At 35.0% G+C, this 24719-nt stretch overlaps 5 protein-coding genes across 5 annotated transcripts; 3 read left to right on the top strand and 2 right to left on the bottom strand.

The window, feature by feature from the left end:
- The first annotated feature begins 2692 nt into the window (after positions 1-2692).
- On the top strand, positions 2693-5660 carry LOC126677114 (copper chaperone for superoxide dismutase, chloroplastic/cytosolic-like). The gene is made up of 6 exons (XM_050371571.2): positions 2693-2989; positions 3081-3110; positions 3223-3295; positions 3394-3528; positions 4732-4955; positions 5160-5660. Exons 1-6 carry the CDS (start codon positions 2750-2752, stop codon positions 5421-5423), a joined length of 966 nt encoding a protein of 321 aa, XP_050227528.1. The 5' UTR covers positions 2693-2749; the 3' UTR covers positions 5424-5660.
- Positions 5661-5891: 231 nt separating this feature from the next.
- Positions 5892-8178, bottom strand: LOC126677116 (nudix hydrolase 14, chloroplastic). The gene is made up of 7 exons (XM_050371573.2): positions 7890-8178; positions 7619-7727; positions 7383-7460; positions 7180-7272; positions 6953-7045; positions 6654-6752; positions 5892-6302 (listed from the first exon to the last, which is right to left on the bottom strand). The coding sequence occupies exons 1-7, from the start codon at positions 8102-8104 to the stop codon at positions 6069-6071; spliced, it is 921 nt and encodes a 306-aa protein (XP_050227530.1). The 5' UTR covers positions 8105-8178; the 3' UTR covers positions 5892-6068.
- Positions 8179-10663: 2485 nt separating this feature from the next.
- LOC126676673 (geraniol 8-hydroxylase-like) lies at positions 10664-13649 on the top strand. Its single transcript, XM_050370933.2, has 3 exons — positions 10664-11165; positions 11593-11984; positions 12844-13649. Exons 1-3 carry the CDS (start codon positions 10673-10675, stop codon positions 13447-13449), a joined length of 1491 nt encoding a protein of 496 aa, XP_050226890.1. The 5' UTR covers positions 10664-10672; the 3' UTR covers positions 13450-13649.
- Positions 13650-13706: 57 nt separating this feature from the next.
- LOC130014689 (geraniol 8-hydroxylase-like) lies at positions 13707-15800 on the bottom strand. The gene is made up of 2 exons (XM_050370930.2): positions 14763-15800; positions 13707-14460 (listed from the first exon to the last, which is right to left on the bottom strand). Exons 1-2 carry the CDS (start codon positions 15642-15644, stop codon positions 13849-13851), a joined length of 1494 nt encoding a protein of 497 aa, XP_050226887.2. The 5' UTR covers positions 15645-15800; the 3' UTR covers positions 13707-13848.
- Positions 15801-20027: 4227 nt separating this feature from the next.
- On the top strand, positions 20028-21203 carry LOC130015433 (uncharacterized). The gene is made up of 3 exons (XM_056105553.1): positions 20028-20250; positions 20308-20558; positions 20636-21203. Exons 1-3 carry the CDS (start codon positions 20028-20030, stop codon positions 21110-21112), a joined length of 951 nt encoding a protein of 316 aa, XP_055961528.1. The 3' UTR covers positions 21113-21203.
- The last annotated feature ends 3516 nt before the right edge of the window (positions 21204-24719 follow it).

The raw sequence follows: 24719 nt of genomic DNA, 5'->3' as shown, positions 1-24719 counted from the left end.
TTACATTGAGTTGACGTTGAGTTATTAAGTTTACATTAAGTTGATATCAATTTACATTTGAAAATTAAAATAATTTACTAAAACATTACTTCGGATTGACATTAGGTTTACATTGAGTTGATATTGAGTTGACATTGAGTCGATATTAGGTTTACATTGAGTTGACATTGAGTCGACGTTGACTTATTAAGTTTACATTGAGTTGATATTAATTTACATTTTAAAATTAATATAATTTACTAAAAAGGTACTTCGGATTTACATTAAGTTTACATTGAGTTGATATTAGGATTACATTGAGTTGACATTGAATTGACGTTGAGTTGATATTAAATTGACATTGAGATGATATTAAGTTTATTTTTAAAACTATACTTACTAAAATACATTATTGAGTTGACATTAGGTTTACATTGAGTTGATATTGGGTCGTCATTGAGTTGATATTGAGTCGATATTGAGTTGACATTAAATTTACACAAATTACTGTAATAATAACTTAAATAATTTACTTTCAATCTACTATAGTTTATTTTTGAAAGTATAAATTATAGAAAAAAAATTATATAATAATAAAAAAAATTCATTTTAAAATTATAATTATTTATCAAAACATTTACTTTAAGTTAACATTCAGTGAACATTAAATTGATATTGAATTTATATTGAGTTCACATTTAGTTTACTTTGAGTTTATATTGCGTTGACATTGAGTTAATATTAAGTTTATATTCAGTTCACTTATATTAAAATTACTTTCGGTTTATTTTATTTTAATAAAAGCTTAAATAATTTACTTTCAAATTACTATTACTTTATTTGTAATATTATAAATTACTTTTAATAATATACATAATGAAGTTGACATTAAGTTATCATTGATTTGACATTAAGTCATCATTGAGTTTATATTGAGTTTTTATTGAGTTTTCGGACACTACGGGGGTCCCACCACCACATATTCGACCACGACCACTAAACCATTATATTTTTTAATTTTAAAAGTGAAATATTTTTATTAGTTGTACTTATGTATTAATAAATTGTATAAAATATAAATATATGTATATTTTATTTTTTTATTGTATAAATATTTAAAAAATAAATAAATTTAATTAGACTAATTTAATATTAAATTTATAATAAATTTAATTTAAGTTGATATTTAGTTGATATTTAATTTGCATTATAAATTAATTTCATTCTAATAAGTTAATCTAAATTTATAATCAGTTATATATATATATATATTATAGAGTAAAGGTTGACAACAATCAGCCTTTGCCTCAATGGCAAAGCACAAGCTCTCCCTTATAAGAGGTCAAGGGTTCAAATCCCCTCACCCACAAAAAAGTGTTTTATTTAATTTTTAATTATTTAACTAAAATTGGTCCAACCATTAAAAATGGTTAGACCACAAACCAGTAATGGTCTGGCCGTTGACCGCGGTGGTCCGGCCGTTGACCGCGGTGGTCCGGTCGTTGACCGGCGTTGACCGCGGTGGTCCGGCCGTTGACCGGCGTTGACCGCGGTGGTCCGGCCGTTGACCGGCCAATAATAGTCCGACCGGTGGTGGTTCGGTTAGAAATGGTCCGGTTTATGTAAAATGAGGAGAAATTATTAGGTGTAATGGAAACACAATTGGTAAAATACACCATAAGGATAAAATAGTAATCACAACTATTAAAAGGTAGAGATGAAAAGAATCTTTTAAAATTGAGGGATTTTTGCAAAAAAAAAAAAGTTGGGTGATTTACACAAACTTTTGAATTTTTGGGTGATTTGGTGTAATTTTCTCTAACATAAATGGAATAATATGGCTTTCATATTTGTATTCTATTTAATTTAGTAATAATTTTTTGGTAAAACGCACATTTGAGACTTTTTATAGTATTATACTTTTCGGATTGGTCTCTCCACTATAATTTATAGGCCTAATTATTTAAAAACCACTAATCTTGTAACTTTTTTTTTATTTATACCATGACCCAGGAGAATTTCAATTGTCCCTATTTTCGATTTTTATGTTTCATCTCTATTCTAATGAGTTTAATTGACCTATTTTTTTTAAAAAAGAGTTTAAATTAGTATTTCATTTTTAACCTATATTCTGATAAAACGTTAATGTTAATCATTTATGTATCTTGTTTTTAATATTTTCATCCTTAAATTAATTAAATTATCAAAAAATTTAATTTTGGGGTATAAATGAAACATAAAAATTGAAAATAGGGTACAAATGAATTTTTTTTAGGTCATGATATAAATGAAAAAAATTATAAAATGGATGATTTTTAAATAATTAGGCCTAATTTATAAGCAGTCTTTTCATTTTTAATTTTGTAGAGATTTGGTTTTTCACTCACAAAAAGTGTTAATGTCTGTCTTATTCAACGGAGAAAAAAAATCGATCTTATTTCAACAAAAAAGCAAAAGTCCATCGATCCAATTAAAAATAAATTAATACAAAAAAACGAGTAAAATATCTATTCCAGTCACACTGGATTACACTCTGGGACAGAGAGATTTAATGTCTATTTAACTATAAGTGTATGGATTCAATCTTGACAAATAAAAGAGGAGGAACTCAAGTAGAAAAAGTTTGATATACGGGGACCTAAATATTTATTTTACCTAAATTAAAATGGAATAATATTTATCTAGAAACTTTAACTAGAACAAGGAGGAACATAAGGCAGCCCATGTTAGGTATTGAAAATGAATTTTCCATTGAAAAATAAGAATAAAAATGGCATTTTTAAGGTCAGTGGCAACAACCACAAAATCTGCCATAGCAGTCTCTGCTGCTCTACCACTTGCCTTCGCTCTCTCTTCTTCTAATCCAAATCCCAAATCCAAAACCCTTTCCTTCCATTCAATTTCTAATTCATCACTGTCTTCTTCCTTTGGCCTGGTCAAGAACTTGATTCAGCCCCCTTCTGCTGTTGGCATGGAAGCACCCACATCTGATTTCAAACCCATCTCTCAGGTTCCTTGTTTTTTAATCACTACCCATATTTTTCTATTAGCTAGATCTTTTAAATTTAGCTTTAAATTGTGAATCTTTTTTTTCTTGGCAGGAAGATGCAAACTTGCTGCCTGAGCTTCTTGTAAGTTGAATTTTTGTAATTTCAGATGATTTAGCTCTAATTTTGACAGAGTTAAGTTTATTTAGGGTGTTGATTATTATTAAGTTATGTGGATTCTACTTTGTTGGTACAGACAGAATTTATGGTGGATATGAAGTGTGAAGGTTGTGTTAATTCTGTCAAGAATAAATTGCAAACTGTTGATGGTATGCTATTATGTTAATTTGTTTTAATTGGTATAAACAAGCATTGATTGGTAAATTAATTTGATTTAGGTTTTTAATATCCTTCTGGTGAAATTTAGGAGTGAAGAATGTGGAGGTGGATTTGGGGAATCAAGTGGTTAGAGTTCTTGGCTCTTCACCTGTAAAGATCATGACTGAAGCTCTGGAGCAGACAGGTCGAACCGCCCGGTTGATTGGCCAAGGGGTCCCTGAAGGTTGGTTAGCTTTATTTTTCCGGATTTTCTATGATCTTTTAACAGCCTTGTTTACTGGATTCGAGATTGTCATTTGTCCACGAAAGTGTACCTTTGTGAATGAGTTGGCTACACATAAAATTTATTGGCATCATATGTAATTTCTATATGGTTTGTGTGTTGGCGAGAGCATTTTCATTTGCGGCGGAAGTACCCTAAGGCTAGGGTAGGCTCCAGCCCGGACTGTCGTCGGATTTTTTTTTAAAAGTTAGATGTAGGGCTTGTAGTGAATATAGTAGTAGAAGGAGGTTAAGTCCGGGCTTCCAAGAGGACAGAGGTGAACTAGAAGTTTAGCCCGGGCTGAAAAAAATTCCTGGATCCTCTGTTTTTTTCTGCTAGTGAAATTTTACATTTTTAATCAAAAGATTCTAGTTCCTTGATAGTATCAACCATTTTGAAACTTAGAGTTCCGCAGGGTATCATTCTTTAATAATTCTTCCATATTGTAATCATCTACTCCCAAGATGTTGGATAGAGATACATTAATTGAGGACCTATGTGCTCTTAAGGGGTAATTCTTAAAGAACATTTCCCAACATGATCCCTTTCCGCTTATTCCTAACCCCAACCTCTTATCACATGCAGTTCATCAAGAAAGACAATTTGATCAAGATAAATTTGTCTTTGTTGAACTTGCAGTCGCCTTATTTTCAACTTTGCCACAGAACTTCTAGTTAGGAAGTGAAACCCTTATATTCTGTAGTAATGTCCTATCACTTAGAAGTTGTTACCTCTCTAGATTCTGCTTTATCTTTTTTTTTTTCATGTGTCATACTGGACTGTCTGGATATATGAAATCAGGTTTAGTCGCCATTTGACCTTGGCCTCTCTTTCTATTTTATGTATCCTGCTAGTGTTTGAATGTGCCCTTCTCATTGCTGAAACTTCTGTTCTATACTGGTTCGTACATTTCCCTGAAAGTCTCGGTATTGTTTGTGTCATTATGAAAGGACTTCTTTGATTAATTCAAGAACTTGGCAATTAACATTTTGTTTGTTTGTCCGCAATGGTCTCTGGCTGTACCATTGTGTTTCTGGTGAAGCTTTTATCTGTGTATTTTTCCCTTGCACACAAAAAGGTTCAACATAGCAGAAAATCTTGCATATGTCGAAATTTATTTGCAGTTTCTGAAGTAATTTTATTTTATTTTCTTTTGCCGGTCAGACTTTTTAGTGTCAGCTGCTGTTTCTGAGTTCAAGGGCCCAAGTATATTTGGAGTGGTTCGGTTTGCTCAAGTGAATATGGAATTGGCAAGGATTGAAGCCAACTTTAGTGGATTGTCACCTGGAAAACACGGTTGGTCCATCAATGAATTTGGTGACCTGACAAAAGGTGCAGCTAGCACTGGGAAAGTATACAATCCTTCCGATCAAGGAACTGATGAACAGGTTTGCATCTGTATATGCCCCCTTTTTGTACATTCTGTAGTTTGCTTTTCATCAGATTTAAAGGTTTAGGCCGGGAATTTTGGCAATCAACCCCACCTTTCTCATTCTTACTTTTTGTGGTGTCACATTTTTATGTCAACTACTCTTGTTTTTAAATCTGATTAGTTACCATTATTACTTGCATTACGTCTCATGATAAATCAGCCATTGGGCGACCTGGGAACATTAGAGGTTGACGAGAAGGGAGAGGCCTTCTTCTCGGGCTCGAAACAGAAGCTACGAGTCTTAGATCTTATTGGAAGATCGGTGGTAGTACATGGAACCGAAGATAAATCAGACAGTGGTATCGCAGCAGCAGTAATCGCTAGAAGTGCCGGAGTTGGTGAGAACTACAAAAAGCTTTGCACATGTGATGGAACCACCATTTGGGAGTCAAGTAACAATGATTTTGTCTCCAGCAAGGTTTGATGATTCTAGTAAACCATACACATTGAGCCTTTAGGCAGCTTATTCAATTGTTGTCTTTATATCATACGAATCTATTGTAAGTTAAATGAAAGAAAATAACTACACAATTTTACATGTTTAAGAATAAATAATTGAATGGCGTTTGAATGTTCCAATGCCATGGTCGTGTGATTTGACTCCTTTGTCATTCCTATATTTTATTGGCAACTAATTAATGGCGATTTCAGACTTCTGTAATCTCGAATGTAGTAGTAAATGAGGGATAAGTTTTATTCAGTCTGCTAAATTATGCTAATAAAATCAGGATCTCCATCTCATGATTCAGTTTGGTGCTTTTGGTTTTTCCAATTTTCATCGCTAAAAAGCCGAGCCCAGTTCACTTTTTACACACCCACATGTGATCACAGCATGTGAATCATTTTGACTAGCGTAAAACAAAGGAATCCTTTATAACAAAGAATCTCCTGATTCGACAAAATGTAATAATAATAGTAATAATATAATCCATTCAGAAATTGATACTTTAGCAGTCGATCATCAAATCACAGGCAAAAATGGCCCCTTGGTAACTTGGATGAACCCGGGCTATAAAACCTTAACTACTAAAATTAGATAAACAAAACCAACCTAGCAGCTATACGCGGATTAAGGTTTTAAAGGCAATAGTCCCTCGTTCTTTGCCATCTCATAAAGTGCAATGGCCATTAGAACCTTAGCATCAGCAGTCATTTGCCAAAGTTTTCTGTAGGGAACCACACGAACCTTAATAAGTTCCCCATGATCACGAAGGCCAGTCTCTTTGCCTTGCAGTTCTGCAATAATTTCTTTATTAACACGTCCTCTATAGAGGAATACGCTAAGTTCTTCGTCACACCCTCCCTGACCACAATAAAGCACAAGTTACAAATATATAATTTTTCATAATGATTGTAAAAACATGATTTGGTTCCGTTTCCAAACAACAAATCCAAAAAATTCACATGATAGTTGCAGGACTTGAGGAAACATTGATGAGAAACAGAAGACTCGTACAAATGCAGTTCTATCCAACAATGGCTCAGATATGTTCACCAACAAAAAGCATAGAACAAGTCGCACATTAAACTGTTTGCTACATTTGCTGTTAATATTTCGGAAATAAAACCATCTGGTCTCTCTTCTCAACTAACTTTATATCAGATAGTTGAGAACTCATAAATGAAAAGAGATTAAATATTCATGGTAACGTACAGGAGAAGGAATAACTCTGCATCCAGTGGTCGGGTCCAGGAATGCAGTGAGGTCGATCATGTCTTCTAAATTTAAGCGAATACCAGTCTCCTCTTCGACCTGTCAAAGCCATCTGACAATGTCATGGAATAAGAACAATCTTAAACTTTGAGATCTACTGAACTCTCCCAATCTTCACTTCCAAAGTTAAATTACTCTATGAAAGGTTCCAAGGTGTTGTCGGGTTCTTTTCTCTATTCCCTAACAATATACCACGTGCTCACAAAAACCGAACTATAGAAATGCAGAGAAGAAAAAACCTCACGAACTGCAGTGCCCACAAAATCCCTCTTATCATCATCCAGCATGCCAGCAGGTAATTCCAAAACAAGCTTCCCGGTGGGGACTCTAACCTTAGAAATGTATGATAAATCATCAGGGTTCGTATAAAGTAACTGTACAAAAGTAGCCATCTTTGCAACTTGATTTCAGTATTGTTTACATGCATATCTTCAAAAAAAATTAAGATAACACATTATCTAAATACCTGTTCAGTAAGAACAGCATAAGTTTCGCCTTCAGCGTCCAGAAGAATCAGCACAGTCACAGCCGGTCCTCGTGCAAAGACTATACCTGGAACCTAAGCGTGTTTTAGTCCTTACAGAAAGACATTGGTCTCACCGTGCAAATCCTCATACAGCAGCACATAATAAAGGTACATTGACTATTGAAAAAACAAAGAAAGATTACCGTTTGCCCCGTCTCCTGATCAATAATATCTGCTTTGAATTTGAGAAAGCCAATGCGATATCCAAACATATCAACTCCCTGTAACAATGATAACAGTGTAGAATCATAGGGGTGGGGGGTTAAGAACAGGTGTTATAACTTTACTAAAATTGAATTAATTGAGCTGATTATTTGAGTTATAAATATAGAATTAAGCATAAAATGCGGTTGAGCTATACTTTGAAAGCGAGATTGACCTGAATAAGAACTCGTTTTAAAGAGAAAGAAGAAGTAGCTAGAATCCCAGTTGTTTCCGATTGCAAATTCTTTAGCCATTGTTTAAACAACGAGGAATCAATTGCACTCCTGCAATTCAAGCCAAAATTAAACACAATAAACTTCGATTCTCACTCACTCACGAATTTCATAATCAAATTAAAATTCGATATGATCATAAGAATAAGAAGAAATTAATTATTGTAAATTACAGGAATAGAATTGTTTTGCTTTTATCTATTGAATACTGACCGGAAACTGGAATCGGAAACCCCAGGTGCAGCGATGATCTCGACGGGTTGGTTTGGCTGAGTTGGCACTGTGAGGTAGTGAGTTAGAGGCTGCGGTGATGCTGACATTTTTACGCTCAGTAATCTCCTTCTGATTTTCGTAGTCTGTTGATGATGCACCGGCGAAAGAGATGGAGCCAAAACGGCAATGCGTTTTGTAAATGTGAGCACAGACATGGATATTATCTGGATCGCTTCACAGTCTTCAAGAATATTCTTTTCAACCAGAAACACAAACTTTGGCAATGTCACGTGTTTATTTGGCTAGGTGGAGTTAGAATCAGATGTACAATCATATGACAGCTAGGCATACCAGGTGTACTCGACTACATCTGGAAGACACGTAAATTTTAATTTGTTATAATTACAAAATCTATTAGAATTTAGAACTATCAATATTATTCCACAATTATATAAAAGTAAATGAAAGTAGTTTGTCAAAATTTAAACAAGAGCATTTAAAAATTATAGTAAAATATATATATTTTATGACAACTTAAAATAAATATTTTTATAGATACGTGGGACATAGGGATTATATGCTGCTACTCCCAGATTCACCGGATGTAAAGGCTTAATTCCTTAAAAAAACTCCATCTTGCACTTTTTCTTTATTTATACCCTGACCTTTTAAAAACACCATTTGTACCCAATTATTATTATTTTTAATTTTTTGTCGGAAATATTTTAAAAAAAAAAATTCGAAATATTTTTTAAAAAAATTAAAAAAATTATTATTATTTTTTAATTTTTTGAAAAAGATGGTATTTTTGTATTATTAATAATATTAATATCTAATTAGTATATAAGTTAAAAATTAAGGATTGTTTTAAACTTTTTTTCAAATGAAAAGAGTACAATTTAATGCTTTTGGGTAGAGATGAAACATAAAAACTCAAAATTGGGTACAAATGGTGTTTTTACAAGGTCAGGGTATAAACGAAAAAAAAATGTAAGGTGGGGTTTTTTTAAAGAATTAAGCCTATATTTAATTTGATTACTATATACATATAAACTATTACTACAATTCAAACCAGTTCGACCGGTGGAATAAGTTATTTTTATAAAAATAAATTTTAGACATTGCTTAAAGTCTATCTAAATGGTTCAATTATTGGTTCAATTAATGGTTCAACGGATCAACAGAGGGTTTAACTGATAGTTAGTTTGAGTTAACTGGTTCATCCTGATCTAATTTAATTTCTAATTTTCAAAATAAATCACCGGACAGTTGGTTTAAATTTTTGTTCAAGTCAGTCTGGTATTTTAATCGCCGGGTTCGATGACTCTATGTTAAAATGTTTTATTTTGAATCATATCTTAATATCTTCCTACCTCTAAACCATACATGCCCATAATCTAAACCATCAAAACCAAACCATCTTTCATGAATCAATGTTGTTCAGCACCTATCAATATCATATACTGACTCCTAAGAGGTTACCAATCAAAGATTGACTTTTAACAAATTCACACCCTATACTAAACAACAAAATATTTACATTTTACATGGCTTTCAACTACTTCCTAAATCTAAAAATGTATGTATAAAATTGAAACTTGAAACTTCTCAAAAATCAAATTGATTATGATTTGCAGGATCACAATTCACAGGACTAGAAAACAAAAATAGAAATAGTTCACATAAATGAAATAGTAATATTTCGATATTTCAGCATTTGTCCTAAAATATAAAAGTAACAAAAAAGAAAAGAAATTCTATTAAAAAGAGTTGGTCGAGTGGTTAAAGTTTTTAACTGTTACTAAACTATGGACTTTTTATATTTTGTTTATTATCGTTTTATTTTTTACATTTTAATAATCCAAATTTTATTTTCTCAAAAATGGGAGGTATACTCAATGAATTTAGGTGAATTATCGATTACGTACTTTTCCGATATGATATAAGTAAGTATTGACCAAAATTGTAAAATAACCTTTTGTTTTAGAAAAATGAAAGTTATATTATCATAACAAATGGAATGATGATTACATAAAATATCTCATATTTTCGACTTTCTTCGATTATACCTCAAACTTTCAAAATTGTCAAGTCTAATTTCCAATTTCAATTTCGGTTGTATCCATTTTTAAAATGACTTTTTCCACTCGAAAAAAAGTTCAAAGGTATTCTTTATATTTAGAATGTAGACTAAATATGCCCTCAATATTTAAAAAAAAGTAAGAAAAGGTTGTAATTCAAATTTCATATTTCATATTCACGAATTTCACATCACTTTTTAAATAAAAAAAATTAAAATTTTGAATTTTGAATTTAAATTTAAATTAATTATAAATTATATTATATTTAATTTTTATATAAAAGAGTTTAAAAAAATTGAAACAAAATAAATAAAACAAAAAGAACTAATATTTTTCAATTTTTCAAACTTGAAGACATTTTTGAACTCTTTTTTTTATTAAGTACCTATTTAGATTGTATGCCAAACAGGGAATTAAGACATCTTTGGGCCTTTTTCGAGTTGAAAAAGTGCAATTTAAAATAAAAATGATGCAATTGAAAATGAAATTTGAAAATTGGAGTATAATTGATAATTTTAAAATTAAGTTTTAAATGTAATAAAGAAAACTTGAAAATATGAGATATTTTTAGATGATTAGGTCACAATTGAATAACTGTCAGATCTTTTAACTCGTTAATTAGGTGAGCATAGACTATATAAATCTTGAAAGAGATCGCACTAATTCCTCAACAATTTAAACATTCGGTATAGAGAAAAATCAATGGACTTGTTGATCATTTTTTGCTTGGCATTAGCATTTGCTCATGCTCTTAATTTTGTTAAAAAGAGAAGCAAAACAAGTCCAAGCAAGCTTCCTCCTGGCCCATCACCTTTGCCAATTATAGGCAACCTCTTTGATCTTGGCGATAAACCACATAGATCATTAGCCAAGCTTGCCGAGGTTCATGGTCCATTGATGAGCCTTAAACTCGGCCGAATAACCACCGTAGTCATTTCTTCATCATCTCTAGCCCAAGAAATTCTTCAAAAACATGACCTAAATTTCTCTAACCGAACCGTGATTCAAGCAATCCAAGCACTTGATCATCATCAAGCTTCCATGCCATGGTTACCTACTGGCCCGCCATGGAGACATTTGAGAAAGATTTGCAACTCTTACATCTTCACAAATCAAAAACTCGACGCGAATCAAGATCTTCGGTTCAAGAAAATTCAAGAATTACTTTCTGATGTTCAACAATGTTGTTCTGCAGGTAGGGAACTCTTTTTCCGTATTTAATTCTATATCATATAATGTATTGGGGTTTAAAAAGTTACATAATAGTTATCATATCGTTTCATTTATAATACTTTAGTAGTACAATTTTCATATTTTATATCAACCAAATGTTTCTATAGTAATTCAAGTCAACAATTATTCATGCGGCAACAAAATTTTATATGGTTATCCAACATGTTTGTTGTCATATTAATAATATTTAATTTGAATTGCTATAGTAAATTTTTGTTGATATAGAAATATATAGTCAGTTACCAAAATATAACATGAAATGATGATAATATATGTAAGAGAACTATAATTCAATATCCGCATAGAACTTTAACCCTAATGAATTGCCTCCCTTCACTGTAAATATAAAATTTTACCCCTCGTAAAATATTTCTGGCTTCGTCCTGCAGGTGTAGCAATAGATATTGGCCAGGCAGCGTTCAAAGCTATGCTTAACACCTTGTCGAGCAGCGTTTTCTCGCTCGACTTGACCGATTCGAGTTCCGACACAGTTCGAGAGTTTAAGGACGTTGTGAGGTGCATTATGGATGAGTTAGGAAAACCAAACTTGGCAGATTTTTTTCCTGTGCTTAGAAAGATTGACCCACAAGGTATAAAACGTCGAATGGAGATTTATGTGGGCAGGATTCTTGATTTATTTGATCACATAATTGATGAAAGGTTGAAGTCAAGAAAAAAGTCAGGTTATATACCAGCAAATGACATGCTTGATACTCTTCTCGCTCTCAATGGAGATGACATGGAGCAAATGGACAGGAATCGCATCAAGCATTTATTCGTGGTTAGTTTCAACTCTTTAGTTCTCAGTTATAAAATCTTTTAATTTGAGTTTAATTTATACTTGGAAAAATGAATTAATAAAGTCAAAGTTATGATGAAATTGATAAATATATTATGGTAATTTTGTAAATTGTGTCAATTAATAAAAAAATTAAATGATCTAATCAGTAAAAAAAATATTTTTTAGTCCCTTTTCATATTTTATTGATAAATTAGTCTAGAATTTGAGAAAAACTTGTACAGAAGTTAATATATAATTTATCCAATTTTTGTTAAATTTATAAATTATTATCAAAAGAATTATGACTTTTATAAAAAAGATCTTTTTGATAATTGGGGAGGGAGAGTGTTTGTGAGGAATCAAACCCACGACCTAGCAGATTGTTGTTTAGCGCTTATACCATTTGAATTATAATTTACTGGTATTGACTTTTATAGAGTATTATTAAAACATGCATTTTTCCCCTAAATTATATATATCTTATTTGATCATTTATTTTTGGAAAAGGGTTAAGTTTACCCCTAAGGTTGGTTTACAAGATCAAGTTGGCCCTTAACATCCAGAAAGGTTCAAATATGTCTCTAACATCATAAAAAGTGATCAAGCAGGCCTTCTGATTTTGACAACCAGGCACCCAACGTCTCATTTATAAGTTAAAATAGGGACCTGTTTGTTCACATTTTTAGACGTTAGGAGTATATTTGAACTTTTCTTGACGTTAAGGGCTCATTTAATCCTATAAACAAACCTTAAAGGCAATACCTTTTTCCCTTTATTTTTTTAATTGGTGTTTGGATATAATTGATATAAATTGCAAAAATTATCAGCTATTTGATAACTACATATAATTTCATAACAGGATTTATTTGCTGCCGGGACTGATACAACTTCAAGCACATTAGAATGGGCAATGACAGAATTAATCTGCAACCCCAAGATTCTATCAAAAGCTAGAGAAGAGATTGAACAAACTATTGGAAAAGGAAAATTTCTAGAGGAATCCGACATTCCTCAATTACTTTACTTGCAAGCAATTCTCAAAGAAACCCTAAGATTGCACCCACCAACTCCGTTGTTACTCCCTCGTACGACACTAGCAGATGTCGAAATAAATGGCTTTACTGTTCCAAAAGATGCTCAAGTGTTCGTGAATGCATGGGCTATAAGTAGAGATACAAGTGTATGGAAAGACCCTGAATCTTTCATTCCTGAGAGATTTTTAGGGTTAGAGATTGACGCTCGAGGCCGGGATTTTGAGTTGATTCCATTTGGTGCCGGACGAAGGATATGCCCTGGATTATCATTAGCAATGAGAATGTTGCACTTAATGTTAGGATCGCTTATTATATCCTTCGATTGGAAGCTTGAAGATGGGATTACACCACAAAATATGGATATGGAAGATAAATTTGGAATCACATTACAGAAAGCTCAGCCCCTCAAAGCTATACCTATGCAGTTCTAACATGTCAATGTTTGGTACATTAAGGCTATGTATGATCTTAAGACTTATATATACATACAAATGGAATCCAATCAGATTGGAAGATATTAATATTTTTATAAGTGTAATAACTAACTAAAAATATATCCCCATATATAATAACTATATAGTGGTCCACAATGAACTTCATTCATTGAATGTTAATTACTGAAGTGTAAGCAAGTACGGTATGTATATAGGGACTCAATTTAAATAAAGAGAACTCCTTTTAAATAATATAACATAATAATTTCTGACATTTTAACTAAAAAGAAAATAGTGAATTATATAGCATCCCAATACAAATAATATTGATCAATAAACTCCTCATAATGATCGATTACTATGAGTTAAAACACCCATCATGATTATTATAATATCTCACATTCTTAAGCTAGGGATAGCTCGCATGGGCTCAACCTTTTGTAAAGTGAGGCCAAACTTATCTTCCATATCTATGTTCTCTGGTTTAACACCATCTTCAAGTTTCCAATCAAAGCAATTAATGAGTGATCCCAACATCAAGTATAACATTCTCATAGCCAACGATAATCCCGGACAAATTCTCCGTCCAGCGCCAAATGGGATGAGCATAAAATGTCGACCTCGAACATCAACATCCGACCCTAAAAACCTCTCCGGCTGAAACGATTCTGGATCATCCCAAAGATTTGGATCTCTCCCTATAGCCCAAACATTCACCAGAATTTGAGCATCTTTTGGAATTGTAATGCCATTCATTATTTCTACTTCTGATTTCGCTTTCCGGGGGAGTAAGAGAGGAACTGATGGATGCAATCTTAAAGTTTCTTTAACAACTGCTTTTAGATAAGGTAAATGATCAATTTGTGATTCTTGCAGCAATTTGCCTCTGCCAATGGTCTGCTCTATCTCAGCTTGAGCTTTCGTCAAGGTCGTAGGGTTACGGAGTAGTTCTGTCAGAGCCCATTCTACTGTGCTTGAAGTTGTATCGGTCCCAGCAGCAAATAGAACCTTCACATTATTTCTTTAGGTTAGAAAGCGCGTAATCATGTTGAAATGCTTTCGATAAAAAAAGTTGAAATATTGCTGTCAATATCTTGAGTAAACTTTGAACTTCAAAGCTCGAAATTCAATTGGAATTGAATTAAATTTTATTTAGAAGCTCAAATCCAATGGAATGATTAGGACTCATTGTCGACTTAATTATTTGTAGTAATACTAGAAATATTAACTCTATAATTTACAAAAATACTATATTGATTCAAAATAATAATAAAAAACTGAAGGAGACAGAGACAGAACTAATTACGTACCAAGAACAGATGTTTGATGCAATAGTTATCCAAACCATCATCTTCATTACTGAGGTCAAGAAGTGTATCTAGCATGTCATTTGCTGGGATGTAGCCCTCATTTTTCCTTAGCTTCAATCTTTCATTAATCAGACCGTCAATTAGACCTAGTATCTTCTTCATATAGATTGTCATTCTACCCCTTACACCTTGCGGATCAATCCCTTTGAGTAATGGAAAATAATCCGATAAATTTGGTTTTCCTGCCTCATCCATAATGCATCTCACAACCTCCTTGAACTCGCGTACTTTTTCCGAGTTCGAATCGGTCAAATCCAGTGAAAAAATAGTATTTGACAAGGCATTAAGCGTAGTTTTAAAAGCTTCTTCACCAATATCCATCGCCTTACCACTAGAGCAACATTCTTGAACATCAGCAATGAGATCTTGTATTTTCTTGCTCCGGAGATTTTGGTTGGCATCAAGTTTCTGACTGGAAAAAATGTAAGAGTTGCATATTTTTCTCTGTTTTCTCCACAACGGCCCAACTGGTAGAAAAGGCAAGCTGACTTCATAGTGATCACAAGCGGAGATAGCATCACCGACGGTCCGATCAGCTAAATGCATATCATGCGTTTGTAGAATTTCCTTAGAGAAAGTTTCGGAAGAAATGACTATGGTTGTTATCCGACCGAGCTTAAGACTCATTATAGGGCCATGAATCTTGGCAAGCTTGGCCAGTGACTTATGAGGTTTGTCACCGAGGTGAAGCAAGTTTCCGATGATAGGTAACGGTGTTGGACCGCTCGGCAGCTTTCTTGAACTGGTGGGTTTCCTCCCTGTTGCCAACAATGTCATCAAGAAGAGGAGGAAACACAGGACACTGGCTGACAAATACTCCATCTTGCATATCTCTCAATAACTGAGATTTTGGAATGGGAGGTATGCTTTAATGTCTGCCTACAATTTTGATACTTTATTAATCAAAACATATCAGTTGACAGTTGCCTCGTGAATTTTTTTTATCCGTTTGATTTATTTCCTCAATGCAAAAAACGCATTGTCCAATAATTGTGAAATTATTCATTTTTTCAATCAAAACAAATAATTTGTCATTTTTTTATTTTTCTATTTTGTTAATTATTTATGTATTAGTAATATTTAAAAATTCAAATAATTTTTAATAAACTCTTCATCATCATGTTTTACACGTTCTTCAGTATCATAAATAAAAAACATTTAGATAGACTCAGTTCACTGCGTCATCTGTAGACTAAGTTGATCACATAATAACACCTCATTGACGTGTCATTTTATAATAAACTTGGTCCACAAATAACATGGCGGAGTGAATCTATATAAGATTTTTTCATGATAAATAGGTTAAAAAGATAAGTATTAAGTATTTTCCACATTAACTGCCCAACTGGCATTGTATGTATAAATTTGTCGAGTGATGGTTGTCACATTTAGTGAGTGAGGGTCTACAGTGAAGGGTTAGTGTGTGGTTAGGAGGAAGAGATAGTGTGTGCGGTGGATTGCAGTATGATTTTTTTGGTTTATTTTCATCCCACGTCCTGACTTTCAAATCTTTTCTCTCAGACATCCCTAAGTTTTATTTTCGGTTTGTGAGACCCCTAAAACTATAAAAGTCTTATTAGTTTTTTGTTAGTTATGTATTTTTTATAAATAAAAATCAATTATACACGTTAAATGAATAGTAATTTAGTTAATAACAAAAATAAAATTTAAATCACAAAAAAAATTAGAAAAAATAAAACTATCTATCTATCCATCTATAACTATCTTATACTCCCTCTATCCCATTCTAATTGAGAAATTTTTTATTGCACATTGTTTAAGAAATTTTAGTAACTTTACTTTTATATTCTCGTATTACATTAAATGCTTCACCACTTTTTAGAAAAATGCTTTTAAAATGCATTAATTAATGAGGGTAAAAGAAGAAAAGTAGTGTGAAAAATATTCTATAAATAGAAGTTTTCAAATAGAATGGGACACCCAAAATAGAAAATTTGGTCAATTAAAATGGTACGGGGGGAGTATGTGTGTGGGGGGAGGCAAAATTACGATAATAAACTTTAATAATTAAAACATTTACAATGTTAATACAAGCCTAATTCTAATAACATCTGTATTAAATATAAATAAATTACTATTAGAAAATATATATAATCTATCTATAATCTATAACAAATATAAAAGTGTATTCGATGGGGGAACACTTCCATTCACGGACAGAAATACCCTCTACATATTTTATTCAAATTGATATTCGTAATTGTGACATATAAGAATATTTGTGCTTAAAAAATAGAAAGATGAAATTCCTAATCCATAAAGGAAACATATTAAAAACAATTATCGCGATACTACCATTATGCATTAAATTCCTAATTCTAAAAAGAATTGTACAACAACTATCATTATGTGTTAACTTCCTGATCCTAAAAGGAATTGCACAGATATATCACTATATATAAAAGAATATGACGACTTTTGTTAACATTAAATAATCATATTATAGTATTTGTGGTAAAACTTTGATATTTTTTATATTTATTAGTTATTTACTATGAAAAATAATATAAATTTGCTTCAATCGTACTATCATTTTTTAGTAACAACAATATCAAAAATTAAATATATTGTTTAATTCTGACTTTTTAACATTTCCAATAAAAGAAATTAAACTTTTATAAAATAAGTAAACAAAAACAAATAAAAACACAAGTTTAATAAAACTTAAATAATAATATATTATTAAAAAATATACAACTATAATTTTAAATAACGGGTCATATAGATATCGTTAACGTGCGTAGCACGTGGCCCAAAAACATAGTAAAACTAAAAACAGTTAACTAAGAGATTAAGTAGCATAAGAAGACCAATTGGATTAACGGAACAAAGAAAATAATATAATAATAATAGTTAAATACAAGATTTTAATTGCAATACAAGTTTAATTAAAATAGGAGATCTATTGTGAACTTTAGTATTAGTATAATGGGTTATTCTAAATATTGTTAGTTAAAAGAGGTTGCCGTTTTTTTTACATATTTGTTATTAATAATTGCATATATTTTTATTCCATCCCGATTATGATGAGATGTTATAATACCCTAATTTTAAACTACAACATAATAGTTACACCATTAACCATGGTGTTAAACTACAAATTATCAACGGCTCAAACTAATAATTTTAAACTACAAACTAATAGTTACACCACTAACATTCCATCCCGATTATGATGAGATGTTATAATACCCTAATTATAATACCCTAATGATTTTTCAGATGATTTATAATTCAAGTTAATATAATATATATATAAGTTCGGTGAGTGAACCTGCAAAACAGGGTAGAAGCTAACCGGACGGTGGTTGTCCGATTAACTCTCCGATGCTAAAGTCAGTCTAGAGCTTTGAGCAGCGTTTTGAGTATGTGAATGTAATTGTGATTCTAGGCATACCTCGTGCTCCTTTTATAGTAGTCGAATATACCTAGTAGAGTTGTATTAGGCAGGTGAATCCTACTTTGTAGGGATTCGGCCGTATCGTAGGGATTCTCCTGATTTGTCGAGATCTACCTTAATCTGATAAGAGTCCTATTTAGGAACGTCTTCCTAAATAGTCTTATCTTCCTAAAGTAGAGCTTATCCTTCCATATGTAGTGTTTGTGTCCAAATAGGACAATATTTCCATATTCAGTCGTTTACCCGAATCTCGGACCTGACGCGCTCTTGGCGGATCATGTGGGATTCGGTCTTTATTAGTGTATTACCGAATCTTAGAGATTCGGCATCTCCTCCGTATCTTTCGGTCTTCAGGGGGAGTCCGGCGTCGCCTGAGAGTGGATCCCCTGCAACTCGGCTCCATTATACTTTCAGTAGGATTCGGTATCCATCATTAGCCCCCCCGCAAGTGAGCTGAAGTAGTTTGGCATTTATGCCTTAGTGGATTTTAGCTCTTTTGGAGCTGAGTTCTTTTATACGGGCGAGTCGTTTCGTATTCCGGGCGAGTCGTTTCATATGTTTGTGGGCGGCGTTTCATCTTTAGTAAGATTCTGCGTTGCCACGTGTTGGCATTTAATGATTAAACGGTTAATGATTCAAAAGCGTTTTGTATTTAATCTCTTCGCATTTCTTCTTTTCCTTCTTACTTTGCTTTTCGAATTTACTCTCATTTCTTGTAGCTATTTCCTTTTCGTTCTTCGTTTGATTATTTGATTCTTCGTGACTTGTTTTCTCCAGATTTTTCAGGTATGTCTTCTTTCGTTGTTTGGATGTTAATATGGCTTTCTTCTTTGTATATTCTCCATGCTTTGTGTTCTGGGAATTTCTTCTGTACTTGTTGTTCTTTGATGTGTTCTTCAACGTGTTCTTCAATATATTTTTTGTTTGATCCTTATTTTGTGTTTATGTTTGTGATTCCCTGTTCTAGGATGCCTCTTAGTCGAGTGGAAGATGCTTGCGCTGCTATGGCTTTTACCCGATCGAAGCTTCGTAGGGATGAAGTCTTAGATATCTATTTTAAGTATAGTTTTCCTTTTGATTATAGGGTAATATTACCCGGTGCCGATATGGCTGCGTCTGATTCTCCCGGATCTTCTTGTAGGGCGGTTCTTTTTGAAGAGCAATTTGCTGCTGGTCTTAGGTTTCCTTTGGATCCATTTTTAGTAGAAGTGTGTAGGGATTTAAAGGTTGCTCTAGGGCAACTTTACCCTGGTACGATTAGAGTAGTGCTCGCCTTTTCGGAGGCATGTAGGCTCCGGGGCTGTGCCCCTTCTCTCAAAGTGTTATATCATTTTGTAGATTTTAGGAAGTGTGATGGCTGCTTCGTTTTCGCCCTTGGTAGAGAAGGGCGATCTCGTATTTATCTTCCTTGCCTAACCAGTCGCTGGCGAAGGCGTTTCTTTATTGTCTATCATAAATTTGCTTTTCTTCATTTTTCGGATGGTTTTTCTTCTCATCCAGTTCGGAGCTGTTCTTCTCCTTTAAGTTTATCCGAGTCAAAACTTCCTTTTGACATATCTTCTTGTAGTATTGTGTCTCGTCCCATTTTAGATGTCTTGGTTAATAGTCATCTTCGGAGTCGATGGTTTCCTTTGGAGGATCCTCCTCGAGGCTTGACGGATCTTTGCTACTCTTTTGTTCAAGGTATATTAATTTGCTTAAGTTCTTTTTAATGTTTCTTTTGTAGGATGTCTTCTTCTTCTGACGATTTCCTTTCCGGATTTCAAGTAGATTTGGACGTTCCGATGGGTGGTCCTGACGTTCCTGTCGCCAACGTTATTCCTGGCGACATTGTCGTGGATGGAGCTCCTGTTGATATCCCCCTAGCTTCCGCCGAGGTAGCGTTGCCTGAGGTTATTGTTATAAATGATGATGATGGTGATGACTCGGCTGTTCCAGTCGGTGACGAGGCGATTCCGTCACTACTTCCCCCTCTAGCATCATCTATCGTTTCGGGGGAAGTTGGGGGTGTGGCCTCAGAGGGGCCTGTTGTTGCTGATTCGGGAGAGATTTCTCTAGGTCGAGACCCGGATTCTCCGTCTAGAAAAAGACGTCGAGTTGTCGATGATTCTCCACCGAGGGAGAGTTTTCCTGGAAGCTCTTCTTCTGCTCCCGACTTGGTTCAATGGGTCGAAGGTCAGGATCCTGCCAGTTTGCTGAATCCGAGAGTGCTAGCGGAATATATCCGGACTTTGGCGATTCCTGATGATGTCACGTGGTTCTGTGGTAGGCCGGGTCAGGAGCTTTCCGATCTGGCTTGTTTTCATGGTTTCTCTGTAAGTGCTTTCTTTCTTGAGTATAATATGTTTTTTGTATTCAGTTGCTTTCTTATTTGTTTATTTCTGGTGTGTAGGCCCTTCAATCTGTTCTGGTATTGAACGACCGCCGACAGTGTGCCGAGGAGGAGGTCGAGCGTCTGTCTGCTCTTTTGGCGACTTCCGAGTCTGAAAGGGCGAAATTGAAGGCCTCTTTGGAAGAGCATGATTCCCTTCTGGCGCAGCTCAAGGCGCAGGATGCGATTAATGATCGCCAAGTGAAAGTGATTGAGAAAAAGACCGATGACTTGACTCAAGAGATTGAGGAGCTTATTCGGATCAATTCCCTTGTTGGTGGGGAGAGGGATAGTCTTAGATCGGAGGTTGAAGGTCTTCACATCCGTCTGCTAGATACGAAGGCTTTTTACTCTGCTCTGATAAGCGAGTATCGCCTTGCGATTGGGAAGAAGCTTCTGGAGCAGAATCCCAATATTGATCTTTCTGGGGTTAACGGGTTGGATCCCCAGGCCATCGCCCGTGATCTCCTCGTCAAGATTTCTAAAGACCGTGTCTAGTAGTTTTCTTTTGATTGTATTTGCTGATGTATTAATTTTGCTTTTTGTAATTCGCAATTTATGAATATATTTTCTTCGTTTTTCTTCGAAATGTGCTTTTGCCTTATCTTTATGTACTTGTCTTGCCTCGAGGGTTATTCTAAACCCTGTTCTTGGCGTTGCTTTTTGTAGAGTTAATCTAAACTCTTTTATTTTTGTTTTTGTTTCGAGTTAATCTAAACTCTTTTTTGGCGATTTGCCTTTTCTGAGTTAATCTAAACTCATTTTTAGCCTTTCGTGGCGATCTGCCTGGTTCGGCTATTTTGCTTTGAGTTAATTTAAACTCATTTTCTTGGCTCTTAGCCTTTCGTGGCGATTTGCCTGGTTCGGCGATTTTGCTTTGAGTTAATTTAAACTCATTTTCTTGGCTTTTAGCTTTTCTTGAGTTTGATCTTTAATTTATTTTTTCTTCTTTCGTCTTTGATTTAATCATTCGTGGCTGTTCTTGATTTTTATTTCTTTATTGGTTCGTCTGGCTAATCAGATGGTAGCGAAATTGAATTTTTATTGATAAAAAGATGGCATACAAAGCATTAAAGATAGATTTGACGCCATCTGGTAAGACGGAGAGTCGTTACCGATGATGGGTCGTTTTTCATTCCTATTCTTCCTTCTTTTCGGTCTTATTTTCTTGGAGATCCACCACTGACTCATCATAGCACTTCTTGGCTATTCCTTGGTCTCCTCTCAGCGTCACTACTCCCTTTTCAGTCGGTACCTTCATTGCCAGTGCTCTGATGCTGGTTACCGCTGCCGAGTCATGGAGGAAAGGTCTTCCTAGGATGGCATTATATGTCAATTCCATGTCCACTATGTTAAATAGTGACATGATTTTCTTGTTCATTCCTCTTTCTGGGCCGATTATTACTTCCAAGGTGACTGCTCCTAGCGGGGTGATGGAGGGTCCACCGAGTCCTGATAGCGGAATTGGGACTCGGCGTAACCTTGACGCTGTTCCTCCCAACATTTTGTATGCTGCATTTGTCATGAGGTTTACTGCACTTCCTTCGTCGATAAGGATCCGCTCCATGTTCCAATTTTCAATGATAGTAGTCACTACCAAAGCATCGTTGTGAGGTGCTTTGACGTGTTCATAGTCTTCTACATCGAAGATCACTGGCGGCATGTGAGTTTCTCGTATGTTCATTACTTCCTTCCTCTGCTTCCTCCTGATCGTGGAGCTACTATGCCCTCCACCATTAATCATGTGTATGGTTCCCAGAATTTTGGATGGGCGCTCGTCTTCCTTTTCTTTTGGCTTGTCTTCTCTGTTTCTTTTTTCTCCCTTGTCATTGCTCTTCTCTTTTCGGGCCACAAATTTCCTCAGTTCGCCTGTGTCGATCATTCTTTCGATCTCGACCTTTAAGTCTCTGCTGCTATCCGTTTCGTGTCCGTAATCGTCGTGAAATTTGCAATGAAACCGGAAAAGGCCCCATGAAATCTATACCCCATACATCAAATATTTCCACTTCTTGAACCGAAGTCAAAGGCATCTCATCTCTCTTCGAGATGTTGCCTACACGTTGGCACCGATCACAATGGTCAACAAACTCCTTGGCATCACGAAACAAAGTTGGCCAAAAGAACCCGCTCTCAAGCACTCTAGCGGCGGTTCTTGCCGAACCATAATGTCCGGTCTCATGACATGAACTCAAAATGGGCATCATTTCTCCCAAAGCCACACATCGTCTTAACATCCCATCCCCACAAATTTTAAACAAGTAGGGTTCGTTCCATAAATACCTCTTAACATCGGATAAAAACTTCTTCCGTTGATGCGATGTCAAGTCCGGAGGCATGACTTCCGATGAGAGATAATTGGCGAGATCGGCATACCACGGTGTTTCTACTTCCCGAATCATCATAAGTGTTTCATCCGGAAACCGCTCATTAATCTCCATACCGATAGGAATCGGCTCCGGGTTTTCAAATCTTGATAAGTGGTCCGCTACCACATTCTCCGTGCCCTTTTTATCCCGGATTTCTATGTCAAACTCTTGCATCAAAAGTATCCAGCGAATAAGTCTTGGCTTGGCGTCTTGTTTAGTAAAGAGATATCTCAAAGCGGCATGGTCGGTGTAGATGATGGACTTTGATCCGAGCAAGTATTGCCGAAATTTGTCCAAGGCAAACACTACCGCTAACATCTCTTTTTCGGTAGTAGTGTAGTTGAGTTGTGCCCCCGCCATCGTCCGGCTAGCGTAGTAAATCACATGCACCCGCTTGTCCTTTCTTTGCCCCAACACGCAACCCAATGCTTGGTCACTAGCATCACACATTAGCTCAAAAGGCAAACTCCAATCCGGAGATGAAATAATGGGAGCGGTCACAAGTGCCGACTTTAGCTTCTCAAAAGCATCTTGACAATCCTTTGTGAAGTCAAACAACGCATCCTTTACTAGCAAACTTGTCAATGGTCGAGCAATCGACGAAAAATCTTTAATGAAGCGCCGGTAAAAACCCGCGTGGCCCAAAAATGCCCGAACTCCTTTGACAGTAGTCGGAGCGACTAATTTTTCAATAACCGCTGTTTTTGCCCTATCCATTTCAATTCCCGCCTCCGATATCCTATGCCCGAGTACAATGCCTTCATCCACCATGAAGTGGCACTTTTCCCAATTCAGCACTAAATTTGTCTCCACACATCGTGCTAAAACCCGCCTTAGATTCGCTAAACAACCATCGAACGAATCGCCAAACACGGAGAAGTCATCCATGAACACCTCCATAATATCTTCAATCATATCGTTGAAGATTGAGGTCATACACCTTTGAAATGTGGCGGGTGCATTGCATAGTCCGAAGGGCATCCGCCGGTATGCAAAGGTACCGTAGGGGCATGTGAAAGTCGTCTTCTCTTGATCTTCCGGGAGGATTAATATTTGATTGTAACCGGAGTACCCATCAAGGAAACAATAAAACTTGTGTCCCGCTACCCTTTCCAACATTTGATCAATAAATGGTAGCGGAAAATGATCTTTTCGGGTTACCTCATTGAGCTTTCGATAATCGATGCATACACGCCAACCGGTTACCGTCCGTGTGGAGATTTGCTCTCCTTTTTCACCTTCCACCATCGTCATACCGCCCTTTTTAGGAACACATTGAATGGGACTAACCCACTCACTATCCGAAATTGGGTAGATTATTCCGGCGTCGAGGAGCTTGACGATCTCTTTGTGCACTACCTCCTTCATATTCGGATTCAATCTTCGTTGCCTTTGAGCCGACTTCTTTGACTCGTCTTCGAGATTAATCTTATGCATCACAATTTGAGGACTTATTCCTCGAATGTCGGAGATTTGCCAACCCATTGCTAACATGTGCTCTTTCACCACTTGCACAACCTTCCTTTCTTGATCCTTAGAGAGCTTGTTCGAGATGATTATCGGCAAGGTCTCGTTCTCCCCAATAAAAGTATACCGGAGGTGCGGCGGTAGCGGCTTCATTTCAACTTTCGGGGGCAATTCCGAGGATGGTGGAGTCACACCATTCTTTTTGTTCAAATTTTCCGGCTTAGGTTCCTCTTCCTCGGTGTATTCATCATCCACAACCCCGGAATGAAACG

Source organism: Mercurialis annua, linkage group LG4 (genome assembly GCF_937616625.2).
Source record: "Mercurialis annua linkage group LG4, ddMerAnnu1.2, whole genome shotgun sequence".
Taxonomy (NCBI): domain Eukaryota; kingdom Viridiplantae; phylum Streptophyta; class Magnoliopsida; order Malpighiales; family Euphorbiaceae; genus Mercurialis; species Mercurialis annua.
Note: the sequence above shows the minus strand (reverse complement) of the source record. Positions and strands in the feature narration are given on the sequence as shown.

What these genes read in the sequence shown, in the direction of transcription:
- LOC126677116 (XM_050371573.2), bottom strand. Translation starts at nt 8,104, where the DNA reads ATGTCTGTGCTCACATTTACAAAACGCATTGCCGTTTTGGCTCCATCT. An exon ending in TAAAACGAGTTCTTATTCAG is followed by an intron (nt 7,461 to 7,618) that starts GTCAATCTCGCT and finishes TCATTGTTACAG; the next exon opens with GGAGTTGATATGTTTGGATA. An exon ending in ATGCTGTTCTTACTGAACAG is followed by an intron (nt 7,046 to 7,179) that starts GTATTTAGATAA and finishes TACATTTCTAAG; the next exon opens with GTTAGAGTCCCCACCGGGAA.
- LOC130014689 (XM_050370930.2), bottom strand. Translation starts at nt 15,644, where the DNA reads ATGGAGTATTTGTCAGCCAGTGTCCTGTGTTTCCTCCTCTTCTTGATG. An exon ending in GCATCAAACATCTGTTCTTG is followed by an intron (nt 14,461 to 14,762) that starts GTACGTAATTAG and finishes AATAATGTGAAG; the next exon opens with GTTCTATTTGCTGCTGGGAC.
- LOC126677114 (XM_050371571.2), top strand. Translation starts at nt 2,750, where the DNA reads ATGGCATTTTTAAGGTCAGTGGCAACAACCACAAAATCTGCCATAGCA. An exon ending in ACTTGCTGCCTGAGCTTCTT is followed by an intron (nt 3,111 to 3,222) that starts GTAAGTTGAATT and finishes TTGTTGGTACAG; the next exon opens with ACAGAATTTATGGTGGATAT. An exon ending in TGGCCAAGGGGTCCCTGAAG is followed by an intron (nt 3,529 to 4,731) that starts GTTGGTTAGCTT and finishes TTTGCCGGTCAG; the next exon opens with ACTTTTTAGTGTCAGCTGCT.
- LOC126676673 (XM_050370933.2), top strand. Translation starts at nt 10,673, where the DNA reads ATGGACTTGTTGATCATTTTTTGCTTGGCATTAGCATTTGCTCATGCT. An exon ending in TCAACAATGTTGTTCTGCAG is followed by an intron (nt 11,166 to 11,592) that starts GTAGGGAACTCT and finishes TTCGTCCTGCAG; the next exon opens with GTGTAGCAATAGATATTGGC. An exon ending in GCATCAAGCATTTATTCGTG is followed by an intron (nt 11,985 to 12,843) that starts GTTAGTTTCAAC and finishes ATTTCATAACAG; the next exon opens with GATTTATTTGCTGCCGGGAC.
- LOC130015433 (XM_056105553.1), top strand. Translation starts at nt 20,028, where the DNA reads ATGGGTGGTCCTGACGTTCCTGTCGCCAACGTTATTCCTGGCGACATT. An exon ending in CGTTTCGGGGGAAGTTGGGG is followed by an intron (nt 20,251 to 20,307) that starts GTGTGGCCTCAG and finishes CTCTAGGTCGAG; the next exon opens with ACCCGGATTCTCCGTCTAGA. An exon ending in CTTGTTTTCATGGTTTCTCT is followed by an intron (nt 20,559 to 20,635) that starts GTAAGTGCTTTC and finishes TCTGGTGTGTAG; the next exon opens with GCCCTTCAATCTGTTCTGGT.